The sequence below is a fragment of the Lepidochelys kempii genome, chromosome 3 (genome assembly GCF_965140285.1).
Source record: "Lepidochelys kempii isolate rLepKem1 chromosome 3, rLepKem1.hap1, whole genome shotgun sequence".
In the NCBI taxonomy this organism is placed as follows: Eukaryota; Metazoa; Chordata; order Testudines; family Cheloniidae; genus Lepidochelys; species Lepidochelys kempii.
The window spans coordinates 9,070,397-9,090,296 of NC_136382.1; the positions used below are offsets into that span (position 1 = coordinate 9,070,397).

General features: G+C 43.7%; 1 protein-coding gene across 8 annotated transcripts in view; it reads left to right on the forward strand.

Moving 5' to 3' along the window:
• Window positions 1-19,900, forward strand: part of HMBOX1 (homeobox containing 1) — a 143,100-nt gene that overhangs the window by 92,390 nt on the left and 30,810 nt on the right. For 7 of the 8 annotated variants that reach the window (XM_073335637.2, XM_073335638.2, XM_073335641.2 and 4 more), the window contains exons 5-6: window positions 4,738-4,848; window positions 15,191-15,344. In XM_073335637.2, coding sequence (XP_073191738.1) covers window positions 4,738-4,848; window positions 15,191-15,344 — 265 coding nt within the window. The remainder of the gene's footprint in view (window positions 1-4,737; window positions 4,849-15,190; window positions 15,345-19,900) is intronic. The other variant, XM_073335645.2, reaches the window with a different exon arrangement.

Sequence of the window (19,900 nt, forward strand, 5' to 3'; positions counted from 1 at the left end):
AGAAAGGGGTTGACTGCGGAGTGATGTACCAAAGACCACAGTGAGTCAGCAGTGAAGCTGGGAATAGAACCCCAATGTCATGGCTCTCACTCCTTTGCTTCAACCACTGGACCAAGTTACCATTAACGTTTGCAAGCAGCACAAGTGTATTAGGTAGCTGCAATCTGTACTATTTTATACAAAACAAGTGTAGCAAGTTGCCGGTGCAGCCTCTCTGGCAAAGAGTGGATGCCCCAATATATTATTATGAAAATATGTTCTGCATCCATAACTTTAGTATTTGATACTTTGCTTTTATATCCTACTTTGTTACCAAAGAACTGTACACACAATATTTTTATTACATAATTAAAGGTAGACCACGGTACTTAGAAACCAGGTAATAAACTAATGCTACCCTCACCCATCAACAGACAAAACTCATCCAGCTGAAAAACCATAACTGAGAGGCCAAACACTTAAGGCATGTAGTTCTGTGCTCAAAAAGTGTCCTGATGTGGACTGTGATGGAACACCAAAGGACACAGGTTTCAGAACCAAGTCCCTTTACTGAGCACATGCTTCCAGTTGACATGATTTCAACCCCGGGGATGACTAAGTGGGAGGGCCTCAGCTGTTTGCACCATCTTTGATAGATAGGGCAGAGGCAGTCCCTGAAAGAGATTGGTTTGGGATCTACAATAAAAGCATACAGTCCTGCCTGCAGCAAGCCAGTCAGAATATACTCATGGAGCCTTCAAGTCTCATGCATCCTTGCACGAGGATTTCTGTTGAACACAAAAGTTCCTGTTTAAAAAAAACCAAACCCACCCTTTTCCTGCAGGACAAATGACATTTTAGTAGCTCCAGAATTCTATAAAATGCAGGCTAGTTAGGAACATAACTATGATTTTTGAAAACCTAGTTGGAGTTAACCCATATGAATTAGACTCTCCTGAGATTTTGAATCGTTCTGAAATGTTATTAGCATCTTTGTTTAACTCAAAAATACATGTTAGGAAAAAATCCCTTATTAGAGAAAATGTAAAACTTCTGGAGCCTATTTCTCATAAGTTAAATATGATCATGAGAACACAAGATGGGAGAGGTAGGTGCGAGTACCTCATGAAAAGCAACTTTGTGTTGTGTATTATAATTCTAAACAGGTGTTGGCACAGGTGGTGTTTAGCAATATATTGTTACTGTGAGCACTTCCTAGAACTTTAATTCCCAAGAGAGTTTGTACGCTGTTAACACTTGTTGGGAATGCACCCTTGGCAGTTCCTTTGCCCCATCTGTTAGCCTTCTGCTTCAGCCATTTGAACACTGAATTATATAAGTTGTTGGAATAGCTTGTGGTGATCACAAATGAGTGTGATTTGCATCCAAGTGGGTTTTTAGACCTGTCTCTTTACTTGTGAAACTGGTTAGTTTTGGAGCGGTAGCCGTGTTAGTCTGTATCAGCAAAAAAAACGTGGAGTACTTGTGGCACCTTAGAGACTAACAAATTTATTTGGGCATAAGCTTTCGTGGGCTAAAACTAACTTCATCGGATGCATGCCATGGAAAATACAGTAGGAAGATCTATAAACACAGAGAACATGAAACAATGGGTGTTGCCATACCAACTGTAATGAGACCAATTAATTAAGGTGGGCTATTATCAGCAGGAAAAAAAAAACCTTTTGTAGTGATAATCAGGATTGCCCATTTCAAACAGTTGACAAGAAGGTGTGAGTAACGGGGGTGGGGGGGGAGAATTAGCATAGGGAAATCTTACTTTGTGTAATGACCCATCCACTCCCAGTCTTTATTCAAGCCTAATTTAATGATGTCCAGTTTGCAAATTAATTCAAATTCTGCAGTTTCTCATTGGAGTCTGTTTTTGAAGTTTTTTATTGGAGAATTGTGACTTTTAGGTCTGAAATTGAGTGACCAGGGTGGTTGACATGTTCTCCGACTGGTTTTTGAATGTTATAATTCTTGATGTCTAATTTGTGTCCGTTTATTCTTTTGCGTAGAGATTGTCCGGTTTGGCCAATGTACAGGGCAGAGGGGCATTGTTGGCACATGATGGCATATATCACATTGGTAGATGTGCAGGTGAACGAGCCTCTTATGGTGTGGCTGATGTGATTAGGTCCTATGATGGTGTCCCTTGAATAGATGTGCAGACAGAGTTGGCAATGGGCTTTGTTGCAAGGATAGGTTCCTGGGTTAGTGTTTTTGTTGTGTGGTGTGTGGTTGCTGGTGAGTATTTGCTTCAGGTTGGGGAGCTGTCTGTAAGCGAGGATTGGCCTGTCTCCCAAGATCTGTGAGAGTGAGGGATTGTCCTTCAGGATAGGTTGTAGATCCTTGATGATGCGCTGGAGAGGTTTAAGTTGGGGGCTGAAGGTGACGGCTAGTGGTGTTCTGTTACTTTCTTTGTCTCTGTCAGAGGGATTGGAGCAAATGCGGTTGTATCTTAGAGCTTGGCTGTAGACAATGGATCGTGTGGTGTGGTCTGGATGAAAGCTGGAGGCATGTAGGTAAGTATAGCGGTCAGTAGGCTTCCGGTGTAAGGTGGTGGTTTTGTGGCCATCGCTTATTAGCACTGTAGTGTCCAGGACGTGGATCCCTTGTGTGGACTGGTCCCAGCTGAGGTTGATGGTGGGATGGAAATTGTTGAAATCATGTTAGAATTCCTCAAAGGCTTCTTTTCCATGGGTCCAGATGTTAAAGATGTCATCAATGTAGCATAAGTAGACAACATTGTCTACAGCCAAGCTCTAAGATACACCCACATTTGCTCCAATCCCTCCGACAGAGACAAACACCTACCAGATCTCTATTGAGCAGCCTTAAAACTACAATACACACCTGCTGAAGTGAAGAAACAGATTGACAGAGCCAGAAGAATACCCGGAAGTCGCCTACTCCAGGACAGGCCCAACAAAGAAAGTAACAAAACACCACTAGCCGTCACCTTCAGCCTCCAACTTAAACTTCTCCAGTGCATCATCAAGGATCTACAACCTATCCTGAAGGACGATCCCTCACTCTCACAGATCTTGGGAGACAGGCCAGTCCTCGCTTACAGACAGCTCCCCAACCTAAAGCAAATACTCACCAGCAACCACACACCACACAACAAAAACACTAACCCAGGAACCTATCCTTGCAACAAAGCCCGCTGCCAACTCTGTCTGCACATCTATTCAAGGGACACCATCATAGGACCTAATCACATCAGCCACACCATAAGAGGCTTGTTCACCTGCACATCTACCAATGTGATATATGCCATCATGTGCCAGCAATGCCCCTCTGCCCTGTACATTGGCCAAACCGGACAATCTCTACGCAAAAGAATAAACGGACACAAATTAGACATCAAGAATTATAACATTCAAAAACCAGTCAGAGAACACGTCAGCCACCCTGGTCACTCAATTTTAGACCTAAAAGTCACAATTCTCCAATAAAAAACTTCAAAAACAGACTCCAATGAGAAACTGCAGAATTTGAATTAATTTGCCAACTGGACATCATTAAATTAGGCTTGAATAAAGACTGGGAGTGGATGGGTCATTACACAAAGTAAAGATTATTTCCCTATGCTAATTCCTCCCCCGCCCCACTGTTATTCACTCCCTCTTGTCAACTGTTTGAAATGGGCCATCCTGATTATCACTACGAAAGGTTTTTTTTTTTTTCTCCAGCTGATAATAGCCCACCTTAATTAATTGGTCTCGTTACAGTTGGTATGGCAACACCCATTGTTTCATGTTCTCTGTGTATATAGATCTTCCTACTGTATTTTCCACTGCATGCATCTGATGAAGTGGGTTTTAGCCCACAAAAGCTTCAGCCCAAATAAATTTGTTAGTCTCTAAGGTGCCACAAGTCGTCCTCGGTTTTTTTGGTTAGTTTTGGTTTGTGTCCTAATTAATTTGTCCTTCAATGTTATGGATGGAATGCCGATGTTGATCCTGCATTCCGCTTCACTCTGAAAAAATTTCTGGGAAATTTCCTCCTCTTACTATTTTTATGAAAGTCTGATTTAAATTTCTCTTGGAGAGATGGAACTTTTCACAACTAGGTCACAGGGTCTAATCCAGCCCAGGTACATAGTGTTTGGAAGCGGTTTATCATCTGACAGATGGGTTTTGTTTTGTTTCTGGCCTGTGAGATATGACTTGGTAGGTGAATGACTTCATTTTCTGTTGGACTAATATCTGTATATCACAGACTGCTGTTCTGCTTTCACCTCATTGTCGAGCACTGCATGCACTGCAAGCATTTAATCATCATAATCACTTTAATAAACTTCTTCGTCTGTAGATCTCGAAGCACTTTACAATGATGGGTAAGTACCAATATTCCCATTTTATGGAGGGGAAACTGAGGCAGAACGATATTATGATTTCCTCAAAGTCATGTTGTGAGAGTCCGTGGCCAAGCTAGGAATAGAACCCAGACCTGCCCACTCCAAAGTCTGGTGAACTTTCTACTAACTGCTGGACTACGTGCCTGCTGTGGGGGTGGAGTCTGAGTCAGGTCAAAAATAATAAAGGACAAAAGTTGAGGCACACTGGTGGGACACTGCGGGGGAAGCTTGAACCGTTTACCTTTTCTGTGTATAAAATATTAGCTTTCCATTTCTGGGCCTCTTAAGCCAGTACCTTTCACTAGCACTGAATCCAGTCAAAATTTAAATAGAACAAAAGTGTTCTCTCTCTCTCTCTCTCTCTCTCCCTCCCTCCTTCTTTCTTGTAGGTATCAGCCAGAGTCGGATCTCTCACTGGCTGTTGCAGCAGGGGTCAGACCTGAGTGAACAAAAGAAAAGGGCATTTTACAGATGGTACCAGCTTGAGAAGACAAACCCTGGTAAACAAAACAAGCTAAGGTTTTACTTCTGAAATAAACCCTGGGTCATGTTTGTGAGTGGCACTGATTGTTCACTTCACCTTGCTGCACTGAAGCATCTTCCAAGAGGTGATATCCCGTAACTGAGTTACTTTTTAGAAAGTGGGAGGAATGGGGGTAAGCCTACTTGGGAATAGAACTGTTTTTAAGCGTAAACTCTTGGTTGCAGCAAGTGACCCAAAGCACTGCCTCTCCAGGTCTTCAGCTCTGGCCTGTTTCTTGGTTGCTTGGCTCATTTTCACACCCTCTGAAAGTGTGGGAATATGTAGTCTCTGTTGGAGGTGTAATCAGATGGCTTTAAATTTACACCCAGCCTCTCAATATAAATAATAGATAAGCCCTGTTGGATCAAGAGAAGGGAACTTTAAACATGCCATAGCATTGAAAATAGCTGTGTCATATAAACTAACAGGAGGTTTAAGGACCTGATCCAGAGCCCCTTAAAACCAAGGGCAGTCTTTCAGTAGGGTGTCATGGGTTTTGGATCATGCCCTGACCCTATGGTTGGGATATGATGGTGTCAAGATTTGTCTTGCAAAGCCTGCTTGTTTCTCTTCTGAAAAATCAAAATTGTGGGTATAGAAAATCACAGAAATAAGGGATGGCAGTGTTACTTGTGAAGTTATCATCTAGTCTGTCCCCTGGCAGGATTCTTCCTTGTAGTTTCTTGCTTGACCCAGGCTTCCATTACTCCCTTTTGACAAATCCCACAGTCCCTGACCACCCCCTTGATACTATTCAGCCTCAGTTTTCCTTTGTTTAATCTGAGGCCTGCTTATACCCACCCTGTGCCATCTGTCTTCCCTTTGAAATGTAATTGATTTAAAGGGAGTCAAAACTCAGTCTGTCTATTGTGAGCTTTGCTCCAAAAGTCTGAGTTCTGTTAAGTAAAACTCCAGTAAAAACAGATTTTGAAAACAAGTGCTGTGTGTGTAAACTGCACATAAAGAGGCTTCATACATCAGTTGGTCCAGGAATACTTTAATTTAAGGTCAGCTAGGTTCAGACACACAGTTCTGAGTTTTGTTCTTTCTCTCAAGCATCTGGAAATGCTGTTCAGAGAGAGACTGTGCCCAGGGGAGGGAGGTGTTGATAGGTTGCTGTGATCAGTGAGGAACACCAATTTTACAATCCCTGTTGATGTTGCAATTGGCACTGTGTGAGGATCTGTAAGGTTATTGGAAACAAGTTTTAGCATCAGCTGCCTTCAGATTCCATCCTATGGAATAGTTCCCAGAAATTCCCCTTTGACAGAAGACATGGCCCAAAAACTGACAGGAAAAGAGGACTGGAGCTTTTGGAAAGTGCTGGAAAACAGAATACTGCCTCTCCTGAAGATTGAAACTGCTGCTTAGATTTGTTTTCCAATAACCTTATAGATCCTTCTGCTACAGTATTGCCTGGGGTTGTTTGTGAGAGCGTTTTGGGCCACGGTAAGAGAGTCCTTGTTAAACTCAGCAGTGACGCCTCCCTCCCCCATATCTTCCTATGTGTCTTTTCACTCCTCAGAACTGATTTCTGATGAGAGTTTACCAATTTAAATCAAAATGAACTGATGTTAAACTCTGAAGTTCTACTTCATTGTCTGACTGGCTGGGGACTTGTCTGTTGGTTTTTTTTCTTTTGTATTGGCACAGGAGAGAGTTTCTTGAACAGCCGCTTACTGGGGTTTTTTAATTTTGTTTTTTCATAAGGGACCTTACACAGCCTTTTCAAGTACTGTAAAGACAAAGTGACACTTACCTATGCCAAGGGATTGCATTGATGCCTCTAAATTCCCTTTCGGACCAATAGAACACTCAATTTACTAAGAGAGACTTGGAAAACCCTTTTTGTTTTTCCATAGCTGTTTGAATTTTCTACTCGAGGGGATTTTTTTTTTTAGGACAATCCGCTGCTTTGAACTGTTGCCATGCAACCAATTGTATTGCAGTCCAGACTGGCCAGTCAGTGGATAATTAATATATATTTGTGGAGTGCTAATGGTGAATACATCATACAGACAGAGATATGGTTCCTGCCCGAAGAAACTTACGTTGTGCTTGGTGCTGTACGACCATTCACTAAAACACAGCCCTTTTTCCAAAGAACTCACAAAATTAAATTATCGGCATGTGCCTTTTCTGTTTTCTAACTTTCTACAGAGAGGCATGCTTCGTTTTGTCTGTTTTTCTTCTTGTTGTCTCCCCTACAATGCCAGTAGCTGGGAAGGCAACTGTATCCCTTTCCCTTCTGTGACTCGTTTACTCCAAGCTGTGGTGTCACATTGGGAATTGGGAGTTCTTTGGTGACAATGGGGCATGGGAGCTACTTTCTCAGTTTAATTCTTATTTAGGTAAATGTATACCTACAGACCTGTCCCTTTTTGGCATCTCTCAGGCTGAATTCAGCTGAGTAACATTGAAAAAGACTCTCCCTTCCTGTAGAGCAGGAACAGTTTTGACGGGCCAGGAAGGTAGATAAAATCAACCTGGGACCTCAAGAGGAAGGATGGTTTTATGGTTAAGACACTGGACTCACGAGATGTGGGTTCAGTCCCTGGCTCTCGCACACTTGCTGTGTGACCTTGGGCAAGTCACTTAAACTCTCTGTGCCTCCATTCTCATCTGTAAAGTGGGGATAATACTTCCTTTATCTGTCTTGTCTATTTAGACTGTAAGCTTTTCAGGGAAGGGACGGTCTCTTTCTATGTGTGTGTATGGCACCAACATGATGATAGTCTCTGGATGCTACTGTAAGGCAGAGACAGAAAAGAAATATAAATACTGCAAAAAATGACTTCTTTTTTTCTCCTTTTCTATTATATAGCAGTGCTACATAGGTGGGTTATGCTTTAAATCACTCGCATACAGTCCTGTATCTGCTAATCTAGCAATTTTGTGTTTTGAAGCCTTAGAACAACAAGATTTTGTAATGTTCTCTGCTATTAATACAGAAGCGGGCTCAGCTCTTCCAAAGCTTCTGTTGGCTCCCAACTTTGTCTGGCCTTTGGTATATGTTCTTCGCTGTTTAGCTTTTCTCCATGGATAGTCTCTACATCTTTCTAGTGTCTTTGCTTGTTACTCTTGTTCAGACAGCCTCAGATAAACTGAAAGAAAGAAAGAAAACTAGTTATGGGAAATGTTTTAACTCTGATGCAATAATAGGGCTATATTGTTCCTACTAGATATAATAATCTTGCTCCCAACTTGATGATCAATGGTTTTCTGGAAGAGAGGACACTGGAATTAATGATAATGCTGCAAAACTGATAGGTCATTTTATGTGTTCGCACTTGTGTTTTTCTTTATGGAAGCAGTTGCAGATGGGGATGAAGGCAGATTTTGTGTAAAGAAATACTCAGTGCAAAATATTACGATCAGTTGATATTGGAATGTCTTTCATTTAATCTAATTAACAGTGATACTTTTTTACTGAGATGGGGCGTTTTTGGGGCAGGGACCATGTCATGTTTTGTGGAGGGCTGAGCACCTGTTTGGCACTTCATAAATATGTTTATAATGATTAATGATCTGGAGGATGGCATGGACTGCACCCTCTGCAAGTTTGCAGATGACACTAAACTGGGAGGAGTGGTAGATACACTGGAGGGTAGGGATAGGATACAGAGGGACCTAGACAAATTAGAGGATTGGGCCAAAAGAAATCTGATGAAGTTTAACAAGGTCAAGTGCAGAGTCCTGCACTTAGGATGGAAGAATCCCACGCACTGCTACAGACTAGGGACCGAGTGGCTAGGCAGCAGTTCTGCAGAAAAGGACCTGGGGTTACAGTGGACGAGAAGCTGGATATGAGTCAACAGTGAGCCCTTGTTGCCAAGAAGGCTAACGGCATTTTGGGCTGTTATAAGTAGGAGCACTGCCAGCAGATCGAGGGACATGATCATTCCCCTCTATTCGGCATTGGTGAGGCCTCATCTGGAGTACTGTGTCCAGTTTTGGGCCCCACACTACAAGAAGGATGTGGAAAAATTGGGAAGAGTCCAGCGGAGGGCAACAAAAATTATTAGGGGGCTGGAGCACATGACTTATGACGAGAGGCTGAGGGAACTGGCGATATTTAGTCTGCTGAAGAGAAGAATGAGGGGAGATTTGATAGCTGCTTTCAACTACCTGAAACGGGGGTTCCAAAGAGGATGGATCTAGACTGTTCTCAGTGGTAGCAGATGACAGAACAAGGATTAATGTTGCAGTGGGGGAGGTCTAGGTTGGATATTAGGAAAAACTTTTTCACTAGGAGGGTGGTGAAACACTGGATTGGGTTACCTAGGGAGGTGGTGGAATCTCCTTCCTTAGAGGTTTTTAAAGTCAGGCTTGACAAAGCCCTGCCTGGGATGATTTAGTTGGGGATTGGCCCTGCTTTGAGCAGGGGATTGGACTAGATGACCTCCTGAGCTCCCTTCCAACCATGATATTCTATGTTTTGGAACCAAATTTAAGCGTTACTGCATCAGTGAAGTCTTGCATTGTTCTAACAAATCTTCCCATACCCATGTTTTGAAATAAAAAAATTAATTAAGGTTGGCCTTATTAGTGTGGTTGAGAGCAGGGGGCAGTGTGAGATGTTCATTGCCTAGTAACCTTGGCACCTTCTCTCTGGGCTGTGACAGAGCAGACAGGCTGTAGAAATGATGCATTAAGACTACAATATGTGGTCTGATTGCCCACATTTAAGCTTTTTTTTTTTTTCCTGCCAATCATTTAATAGGAAGGCAGAAATAGTCATCTTGGCCAAGGCTGTGTGTGCTGCCAGGTTGAAGAGAGAGGCAGCTGTCAGGAACATGTAGCATCTTCCATCATTTTAATGCCATGGGAGCCCTTGTCTGGCTCTAAAAGAAAAGCTTATGAAAAAGTAAGATGCTGGCTATCCCAGGAGCTTTGTATTAGGGTTGCGATGGTATGATTCGTTCTTTTATAGTGCATCAAGCGTGCTAAGCGTTTCACAGAGAACAGATCTCCTGTGCTGAAGAGCTTGTATCTAAACGATGGGCTTGTCTGTAAAATTGCAAAAAGTCTTTCACTGTCTAGGTTGCAGTTTCCAATCCAGCCCAGCTCAGTAATGGCCAAAAGTTATCACATGATAAGAAGTCAGTGACCTGTGAGATGAGATGGGTTCAGGACAGGTCCCAATGAACCTGTGTCCACACGGGAAAAACCATCATGCTTGGCACTTTTTAAAAAATGTTATTGTTTCTTTAGCATAGCACTGGGGTTGAATTGAGCATTCTCCAAAAACTCAAAGACAGCTGCTGGATCACTGTGTCCAGTTCTGGTGTCCAGACTTCAAGAGAGTTTTGAAATATGCAGGAGTGTTCAAAGGAGGGCCACAAAAGCGATCATAAAGCTTGTTTTCCAGCTCCTCGACGTGAGGCTTAAGGAGCTTAACGTATTCAGCTTGTCAAAGGAAAGGTGGAGAGGTGATATGATGTGATCACTGTGTCTAGGTTCTTACACATGGGAAAGGAATCCGATAGAAGGGGCTTTTCAACCTTGTTGACAAAGGCAAAACAAGAGCCAGTGGCTGGAAGTTGAAGGTAGAAAATTTCAGCCTTGAAATGAGATGCAGTTTCCTAGCAGTGATGCTAATTGAACATTGGAACAGCTTTGCAGTGAAGATGGTGGACTCACCAGCACGTAATCTTTAAAACAAGATTGGATATCTTTCCAAGGGTGCGTCTGCACTGCAGCTGGGATGGGTCATTCCCAGTCCGGGTAGACATACACTCGCTAGCTCTGCTCAAGTAGCAGCATGGCCATGGCAGCAGCTCCCGTTAGCTGCCTGAATATGTACCTGGGGTCTCAGATGGGGTTGTACTTGGGTGGCTAGCCCATTGTCCTGCAGCCACATTGCTACATTTAGCTTTCAAGCTAGCTTGTGTACATCTACCTGAGCTGGGTATTACACCTCTGAGCTGCAGTGTATACGTATCCTAAAAGATATGCTTTAATCTGGCTTCTTGGGGAAATTCTACCACCTGTGAGGGTGGGGAAGCGCTGGGCTGGATGGTTTTGTTGGTCCCTTCTGGCCTTGGAGTGTGTGAATCTACAGATCCCCCTATTCATCCCCTTCCTTCATGGAGAGAACAGGAAACTCAGCATTGTCCTCAACACGCTCAGAACACTTGCGCCTCTCAATTAAGACAATAGCTATCATCAGATCTCGCACTGCAAGGCTTCAGCTAGTTGTCAGGAAGGAATGTTATTCCCAGGTGCACAATTGTCCAGATGTATTCTTGGTGTATGGGGTTGGGGATGGGTGTTCACTTTCCTCTGAAGCATCCAAGGTTAGCCCTAGCTAGAGACAGGACGAGAGAGAGTGAATCAGCACCCTTAGGTAGTACAGAGAGCCCTCTTTCCTAGCTACCTGGCTGGCATGTCTTGCTCACATGCTCTGGGTCAAACTGATCACCAAATTTGGGCTCAGGAAGGATATTTTCCCCAGGTCAGATTGTCAGGGACCTTAAGGGCATTTTGCCTTTCTCTGCAGCATAGGGCATAGATCGCCTGTTAGGATCATCTGGGCATATCTCACCTAATCAATTCCTTACTGTTGCTGGAACCCCAGACCTTGGTGACACATTGGTCTCTCCTGTTCTCTGCCAGTGGCATGGAATAGTTTAGTCTCTTGAGGACTGAAATTCTTTAACTGAAGTCAATGGCCTCAGCATAGGAGCAGCAGGGTGAAATTTACAGGAGGTCAGAACAGATGATCCGGTTGTCCTTCCTGGTTTTAAACTCTATGAAAAGCGGACATGGTCCCTGCCCCCAGGCGTTCACAGTGTAAGGACAGACACACAAGAAGATGCAGATTAGGGGAAAGGGAACAACAAATAAACAGGTAACCTAGCTGGCAATTTCAGCACAAAGGCCAATCACTGAAAGGGCCATGGAGACTGAACTCCTCTCTGATATCTAGACGTGGTCCTTCCAGGGAACGATTTAGTCACATCCATTTCATTGCATGGACAAGGTCACATCTGGCATTGGATGACGGTAGGAGATGCTAGTCCTATATGCTCTATGAATAGGGCTTCCCCACATGTTATCCCACACAATTTCTCTCTCTTCACGTACAGAGTGCCTCACCTTTAGATGTATATGCTATGGCACAATTCTCAGAGCTTTTATTTAATTGCTTCCTAACTTTGTGGATCTACTGAGCCAAAAACATAGCAGTATCCCTTCTTTTAAAAATCTGCTGTTTTTAGGGCCAGATCTTGTGATCTGTCATAGGCTTTTGTATACACCCATCATGGTACAGGTAAACTGGATCTGCATGCAGAGGTGCATTGGTATAATTGAAGAATCTGGCCCTGAGTGTAGAACAAATGGCATGTTATGCCTTTTTTTAAAGAAACTATAGAAGCAGAGCTGGGTGGGTAGAAAATCAAGGTGATGCTTTGGGGCAGCAGGTTAAAAGAACAAGTGACCAAAGGGCTCAGAGGAGAAGCTCTCTCAGATTCTTTCACTAAAGATCATGCCAGCAGTGTTTATGCTGAACAGCACTTCCCCTATCAGCAGCTGAGCTCCAAGCACCTGATGCTCCTATTTGGTTTTCCTTGTGCTGGATCTCATGTGTATGTGTTGAGGTGGAGGCCTATATTCATCCCCAGTTCTGAAAACATTTCTCCAGCTTCTGCCAACTTCAGGATGCTGCTGTTACTGATGTTGCCCCATGGAAAAGAGAAATGTGTGAATTGATCCACCAAGGCTATCACTACCCCAAAGAAAAAAAAATAAAGCATTTTATACTCAGTAAGTAAATGTATCAACGCCTGATTTACATGGAAGCAGATTTACGCTCTTAAAAAAAATTATTCCATTTTTTTCTCCTTTACCTAAGAAAAATTTTAGACACACTAATGTAATATCATTACTCTGCAGCTGTTACCTTGATGCTAAGTATCACTGAAATGCTCTTTCATTTTCATCTGATTCCTGAGAGAGCACTGCTACCAAATTGCCTGCTTTTGAGCAGGTGGAGAGAGCCTCTGCTCTCACAGCTCCTGGTCAGGGGGAGGTTTGTTGGTAAGACACTGCGGGGGAAGCTAACATTTCCCAACTCTTGCTGACCCATTAATTCTGTGTTTGAAGGGCAGTGTCCATCAGATACTTTTCTGAAACATAAGAACGTACAAAATCGTGCACCAACATTGGTAAAAGTTGGCCAAAAACCTACTTTGAAATGATGGTGCGACCAGCCGATGATGATACATTTAACTGGGTAAATATTTTGCATGGCAAAAAACTACAGTGTAGAGCATACGCGCCAACTTCTTCTGGCGCTGGTGGGTGCTTGACCCCCACTCTGCCCCCGGCCCTGCCCCCTGCTCGCCCCCTCCCACCCCCATTCCAACCACTTCCCCAAAGCCCCCCAGCTCCGCCCCTTCCCTGCCCCTATTCCGACTCCTTCCCTAAGTGGAGCACAGGATCTGGTCCAAGAGGTGAATATAGATGAACAGCTTGCTAATAGTGACCATAACATAATAAAATTTAATATCCCTTTTGTGGGGAAACACCAAAGCAGCCCACCATGGGAGCATTTAATTTCAGAAAGGGGAACTACACAAAAATGAAGTTAGTTAAACAGAAATTAAAAGGGACTGTCCCAAAAGTGAAATCCTTGCAAGCTTCATGGAAACTTTTTAAAGACGCCATACTAGAGGCCCAAATTAAATATGTACCCCAAATTAAAAAACATAGTAAGGGAACCAAAAGAGTGCCACCGTGGCTAAACAGCAAATTAAAAGAAGCAGAGGCAAAAAAGCATCCTTTACAAAGTGGAAGTTAAATCCTATTGAGGAAAATAGAAAGGAGCATAAACTCTGGCAAGTGAAGTATAAAAATATAATTAGGAAGGCACAAAAAGATTTTGAAGAACAGCTAGCCAAAGACTCAAAAAATAATAACATAATTTTTTTTAAGATACCTCAGAAGCAGGAAGCCTGCTAAATAACGAATGGGGCCACTGGATGGTCGAGATGCTAAAGGAGCAGTCAAGGGGGATAAGGCTATTACATAGGGTGACCATATTTCCCTATGCTGAATATGGGGCACCAGGTAAAATTACTCAAATTCAAGCGAGTTCAATGTCGATCAATCAGAACTATGCAGTACAAGCATTCAAATTAACATCAAATTGACTGAGCCCCTGTTAAAAAGAAATACTGAGTAGTTGGATTCCTTTTATTTACCTTCTTATCTTTAAGGCTTTAGGGTCCACACAGGGAGGGGTGACAACCACACCCCTATCCCCCCCACCCACACACACACTCCCATACACCTCTCTCACATGAGGGGGTGACCGACCCTCCCTGCCTGGTGCTCTCAGCCCTCCATGTCTGGCTGGGCCCCCTGGAGGGACCCCCCTCTCCTGGTACCTGGTGCCATGTATTTCTGAGGCAACCTGGGATTGGGGGGCGGCGCAAGGTCACATGCCATCCCTCCCCAGATTTCTGCCATGGTTCACTCCAGAATGTAGCCAGCAGCATTCATTTAGTTTCTCCGACCGTTGTGGAGAAACTAAATGAATTCTTTGCATCGGTTTTCATGACTGAGGATGTGAGGGAGATTCCCAAACCTGAGCCCTTCTTTTTAGATGACAAATCGTCCCAGATTCAGGTGTCATTAGAGGAGGTTTTGGAACAAGTTGATAAATTAACCAGTAATAAGTCACCATGGCGAGATGGTATTCACCCAAGAGTTCTGAAGGAATTCAAATGTGAAATTGAAGAACTACTAACTATGGTATGTAACTTATCATTTAAATCAGCTTCTGTCCCACATGACTGGAGGATAGCTAATGTGATGCCAATTTTTGAAAAAGGCTCCAGAGGCGATCTCAGCAATTATAGGCTGGTAAGCCTAACTTCAGCATAGTGTCAGAAGGCAGGATACTGGGCTAGATGGGCCTTTGGTCTGACTCGGTCTGGCTGATTTTATGTTCATGACCAAAGAGCACAAAGCAAAGCCGGAATGGGTCCCCGCTGAGCACAGCTCAGACATTCTATATGAAGCTGGCCATCTTGATGAGGGCAAATTGCCTCTTCCAAAGTGGGTATAACGAAGACTGCATGCTTGATTCTCCTTTGACTTAGACCAGTTTAACTCCATTGATTTCAACAAGGTAACTCCTGATTCATGCCTGTGTGAGGACACAATCTGGCCTTATGTGTCTTTAATGTGTTTGTTTTATCTTTGGCTTGAATGGCTTCACCAGTCAGTTGTTTCTTTATTAGCAGGACTGAGAAGAGAAGCAAGATTTTCAGTCCATTAGGAAACACAGTATTTATTCTTGTTTTTAGGGGCTACGTTAAGTATGAGACCTGCTCCAATCCCAGTAGAAGAGCCAGAATGGAGACAGACGCCTCCCCCAGTCACAGCTACCTCTGGGACCTTCAGACTACGGCGAGGCAGTCGGTTCACATGGAGAAAGGAGTGTCTGGCAGTTATGGAAAGGTATGTATCTCCTTGGGGTTGCCAAGGCCTTGATGTGCATTAAATGGAAGTAGAATGAGATACTATTTGTCCCTGCTCTGATGAGTAACAACTGCTTTATTGTGAGTGTGCTGCAGTAATGTGCAAGCCAATTAGCTACCTGGACCTGTTCTTTCATTCAGAGGACTAGGAGGAACTATTGCATCCCATTTCATGTAAAGCATTTACGTGCCATAGTCCTCTTGATCATGCTGAACGTTCTTCGTAGCCCTTGGGAAGCCTTGCCCTTGGTTCAGTTTGCAGATCCTTCCAGGTCTTTGTTGTTCAGCTCTTCCTTAGCTTTCCAGGGAGCTTTCATTCAAGCTAATTCAGGCTCTGTCTAGATGGGAGTCTGAATGATCTTTGCTTTGTATTGTGCAGCTCTTTCCATTTTGCAGATCCTACCTCAAACAGATAAAACTAATATTTTATGCTGGCATTTGTACAGCACCATGTCCATATACAGTGCTGTGTAAGAGAGCTTTGTCTGATAAGTAACAAGTTCCCTGCCCAGAAGACTATTACAGCCCTGGATGTTGGCAGGGAACAATACAGGGCAAGGTAGATCCATTCAAATACATAAGCAGAGAAGCAAGTGGTCATTAGAACTCCCAGCTCTTCAGCCTTGCAGAAATTAAGCACTCTCCTAGCAAGGTCTGCCTGCATGCTTTGCCTTTGCCCTCTGCTCACTTCAGAATCTCTCTAGTGTCTAAATTGGTAGCTGCAAAAGGCCCAGAGTGTACAGAGTGACCACGTAGGGGTAAGTGCTTATTCCTTGTAAAGACTAAATTGCTGGGAGGCAATTTCTTCCCGCCCCCACCCCCCCTTCAGTCTTCCTCCAACTTTGGAGTGTGGGGCACACTGGGTGTTAAGCTTGTCCCTGGTAATGGACTTGGCTGTGAGCACCCTGTGCTGACAGCCAGAGGGGAATCTGGAAGCTCCGTACAGCAACAGGCCCAAAACCTTGTGAGAAGAGGATCTGCAGTTAGGGCACAGAAGATCCTGCAAATGTTGCTGGGTTCAGACAAATACCTCTTTATCCAAGCCTGTCTATTTTGCGGCATTTGGGCTGTTGTGTTTAGTATTTTCCTGCTAGACGTGTTCTAGAACCTAGGGAAGATTAAGGTATTGTAAATAATAAAATATTAAACATCCCAGAATTTTAACCCGTAAACATGAGAGATTACATAGACCATGAAAGTCGAAATTGAAGCTGCAGGTTTTTTTCATGCCATCTTCCAGCTCAACCCCGGGGAGTAAAATAGGATACACATGTTATGGGGATGTAGCAATAAGGAGCAGTTCAGCTGCTTTTCATAAAGGCAGCTGAAGCGCCTAGTGCAACGGCAACAATCAAGTTATTCATGCATGTCACGCTCATCGCTATAGTATCGATGGCATTTGCACACCCAGCAGAGCACTTGGTGAGGGCCACAATCATGCCTCCAACCTATATGGTGTTCAAAAATTCACATAGGGTTTTGTTCTCTCCGATGCACATTGATGCCTGCCTCCTAACTCTGACATAGCAAGGGCCTGATCCTGCAAAGTGGTTCTGCACCTCTGGGGGGGGATCAACACTTTCGGCTCCTAAAGAAATCTGTGGGAGATGGAGGCTCTCAGCCACTTTCAGGTTTTGAAATATGTGCTCTCTATTTGTGGGGGCACTTTCACTGTATAAAACACTTCTCCTTTCCTTCACTCAGACACTGAGCTCTGTCACCTAACAGGAGTCAGCCTGCTTTTACTGATGCTGAGTCCACAATGTTAACTACCTTGGGGGCCCAGTGCTGCCACCCTTCCTCAAGCAAAAGTGTTTTACTCACAGGGATGGTCTTGGTGAAGTAATGAGACAATCCACAGAAGGGAGGCTTTGCAGTCTTGGGGTCCGTAAATAGCAATTGTCTCCAAGTCTTCTCTTGAGACTCCACCAGTGTCTATCTGTGGTTTGTTAAATCTGTTCCTCATAAATGCTTCTCTTAAATGGTAAACCTGTGCCTGCCCTGAAGAGTCTGTGTAATGGAAGGCCCCATCCTTTACTGGAAGCTGATAGTGCAGAGCCTTGCATCAGTGCAGAGTCGCATAGCCTTCAGCAGAGTTTGCACTAACTAGGTAAGTAGTTAATATAGCGTGAGACCCGTAGGAGAGTCACTCCAACGGTGTTTTCCTCTTCATTTCTCTTCCCCTTTCCTTACTTTGTCCCTTAAATATAATGGGTTAGAGGTTTAGCATTAAAACAAAAAGTTGTGAAGTACCTTTACAACCGAGTGTCCCCTCTGCAAGGTGATAGTTGGGAAATGACAGCGAAGTTGCAGTTCTGCACCACTTTGAGGCTGGATGTTTAATTCACTGTGTCTACTGTACGGTCTCTCTGATTTAGAATTGACGCTCTTTGGGGCAAGGAAACATGTCTCCCTGCCCCCCCCCCCCAGTTATAATGATTATTATGTTGTTTTGTATTACTGTAGCACCTAGGAGCCCTAGCTGTGCACCAAGCTGCCATTGTGCTAGGCACTGAACAAACACAGAACAAAAAGGTTTCAGAGTAACAGCCGTGTTAGTCTGTATTCGCAAAAAAAGAAAAGGAGGACTTGTGGCACCTTAGAGACTAACCAATTTATTTGAGCGTGAGCTACAGCTCACTTCATCGGATGCACACTGTGGAAAATACAGGAGATGTTTTTAGACACACAGACCATGAAAAAAATGTGTGTTTATCACTACAAAAGGTTTTCTCTTTTGTGGGGGGAGAGAAAACCTTTTGTAGTGATAAACACGCATTATTTTCATGGTTTGTGTGTATAAAAACATCTTCTGTATTTTCCACAGTATGCATCCGATGAAGTGAGCTGTAGCTCACGAAAGCTTATGCTCAAATAAATTGGTTAGTCTCTAAGGTGCCACAAGTCCTCCTTTTCTTTTTTTACAGAACAAAAAGACAATGCTAAACACTACCCTCTTCTCCTTCAGATCCCTCCTCTGACACCTACCAGAAATCAGTCTATAATGGTTTGGCTGTACCTCAGTAAGGGAGGGACAATTTTGTGCATTAGAAAAAATGTCAAAATTGGTTTGTTTAAACTATCAGAAACCAATATCTTGTGCAGTAGGATACCTATGTAACCAGGTGATCTTATTTTCGTTGCTTTCTCCCCCTCCTTCCGCGCCTTCTTTCCTTTGTTTGCCACACTCATTCCTTGCATCTTGTCTCAGACTGTAAGCTCCTGGGGGCAGGGATTGTCTTTTGCTGTGTGGTTGCACAGTGTTTCCTGCAATGGTGACCTGATCCTGACTCTAGGCACTGCTGCAATGCAGCCAGGGTTTTGTAAACAAATATTAATCACTGACATGTGCAAATACATTGCCTAAAGCAGGGGAAACACCTGAGTAGGAGCTCAGGGATGTTGCACACATTATACACTTACATGTTACCACAGTCCCCAGGCCCACCAATTTTATGACTCATAATACATGCTTACACAGCCGGGTTTCCTGATGCCTGGCCAGTGCTGATTACCACTGGGAACAGAAAGGAATTTTTCCGCTTCTGTTTATAGCATATAACACTGCACAGTGATCTGGTTGCTTCACACTGGTGGTTTGCTTCTTCATCTCTAGGATTTGGCTGCTAGTGGAGGCAGTTGATCCAACTCAGTAGACCAAAGGATTTTCCTTACCAGTTAGACACGTTCCCTTGTTTTGTGTCCTCATAGCACCTGGTAGTTCTGATGTGCCACTCATGGAAAACACTAAAGTGATGTTGGTGTGTCCCATGGAGCACATAGTGACTGCTTTTAAGTGGGCCTCGCGGGCTCTTCTTGGATGCTTCTAGCTTTCCATGTGATATTTGTCTGAGCATTACTGTGCAGTCCTTGTTCTCCTGTGCACTCTTCGTTGTTTAAGTTAACTCTGCTGTGGACTAGGGCACATGCCAAGCAATTCCTGGACAAGGGCAAGACATGCTGTTTTAAAAAGTGCATCATGTCTCCAGTGACCCAGTGTGCATCCTCTCCATTTGCCCAAGGAATGACCGTCTGAAGTTGCTTTTGCACTGTTAAAGTGAGCGCTGGCTGGCCGACTGCTGTGCCAAAGGTAAATGTGTCTTTGGTCACAGATACATAGTCTAGTTGAATTATGAGGATCAACCGACACGCCATGTTTATCAATTTCATCAAAGACACACCCAGGACTGTCCCTTCCACACCCCTTTTGTTTGTGTTTGTTCCTGTGTCTACAAAGGATCCTGCAATCACATATTTAGTGCCACTGCTGCATTGAATGGGCGTCATGGGTGTACAGCACCACTCCGGATGTGGCCGGATGTGGCTCTTGAACTGCATAAGGAATGTGATGGTTTCATTTGGCAGCGTTCCTGGTTTTGATTTGTGTAAATCAGCTGCAACTCTTGTGGAATTACACTTGGTGTCAAACTGGTTTATGTGAGATCAGAATCAGTCCCTGTGAGTGTACTTTCATGCCATGGATACGTGTGGTTATATACAGTGCATGTGTATCAAAGGGTCTAATGAGTTTATTCT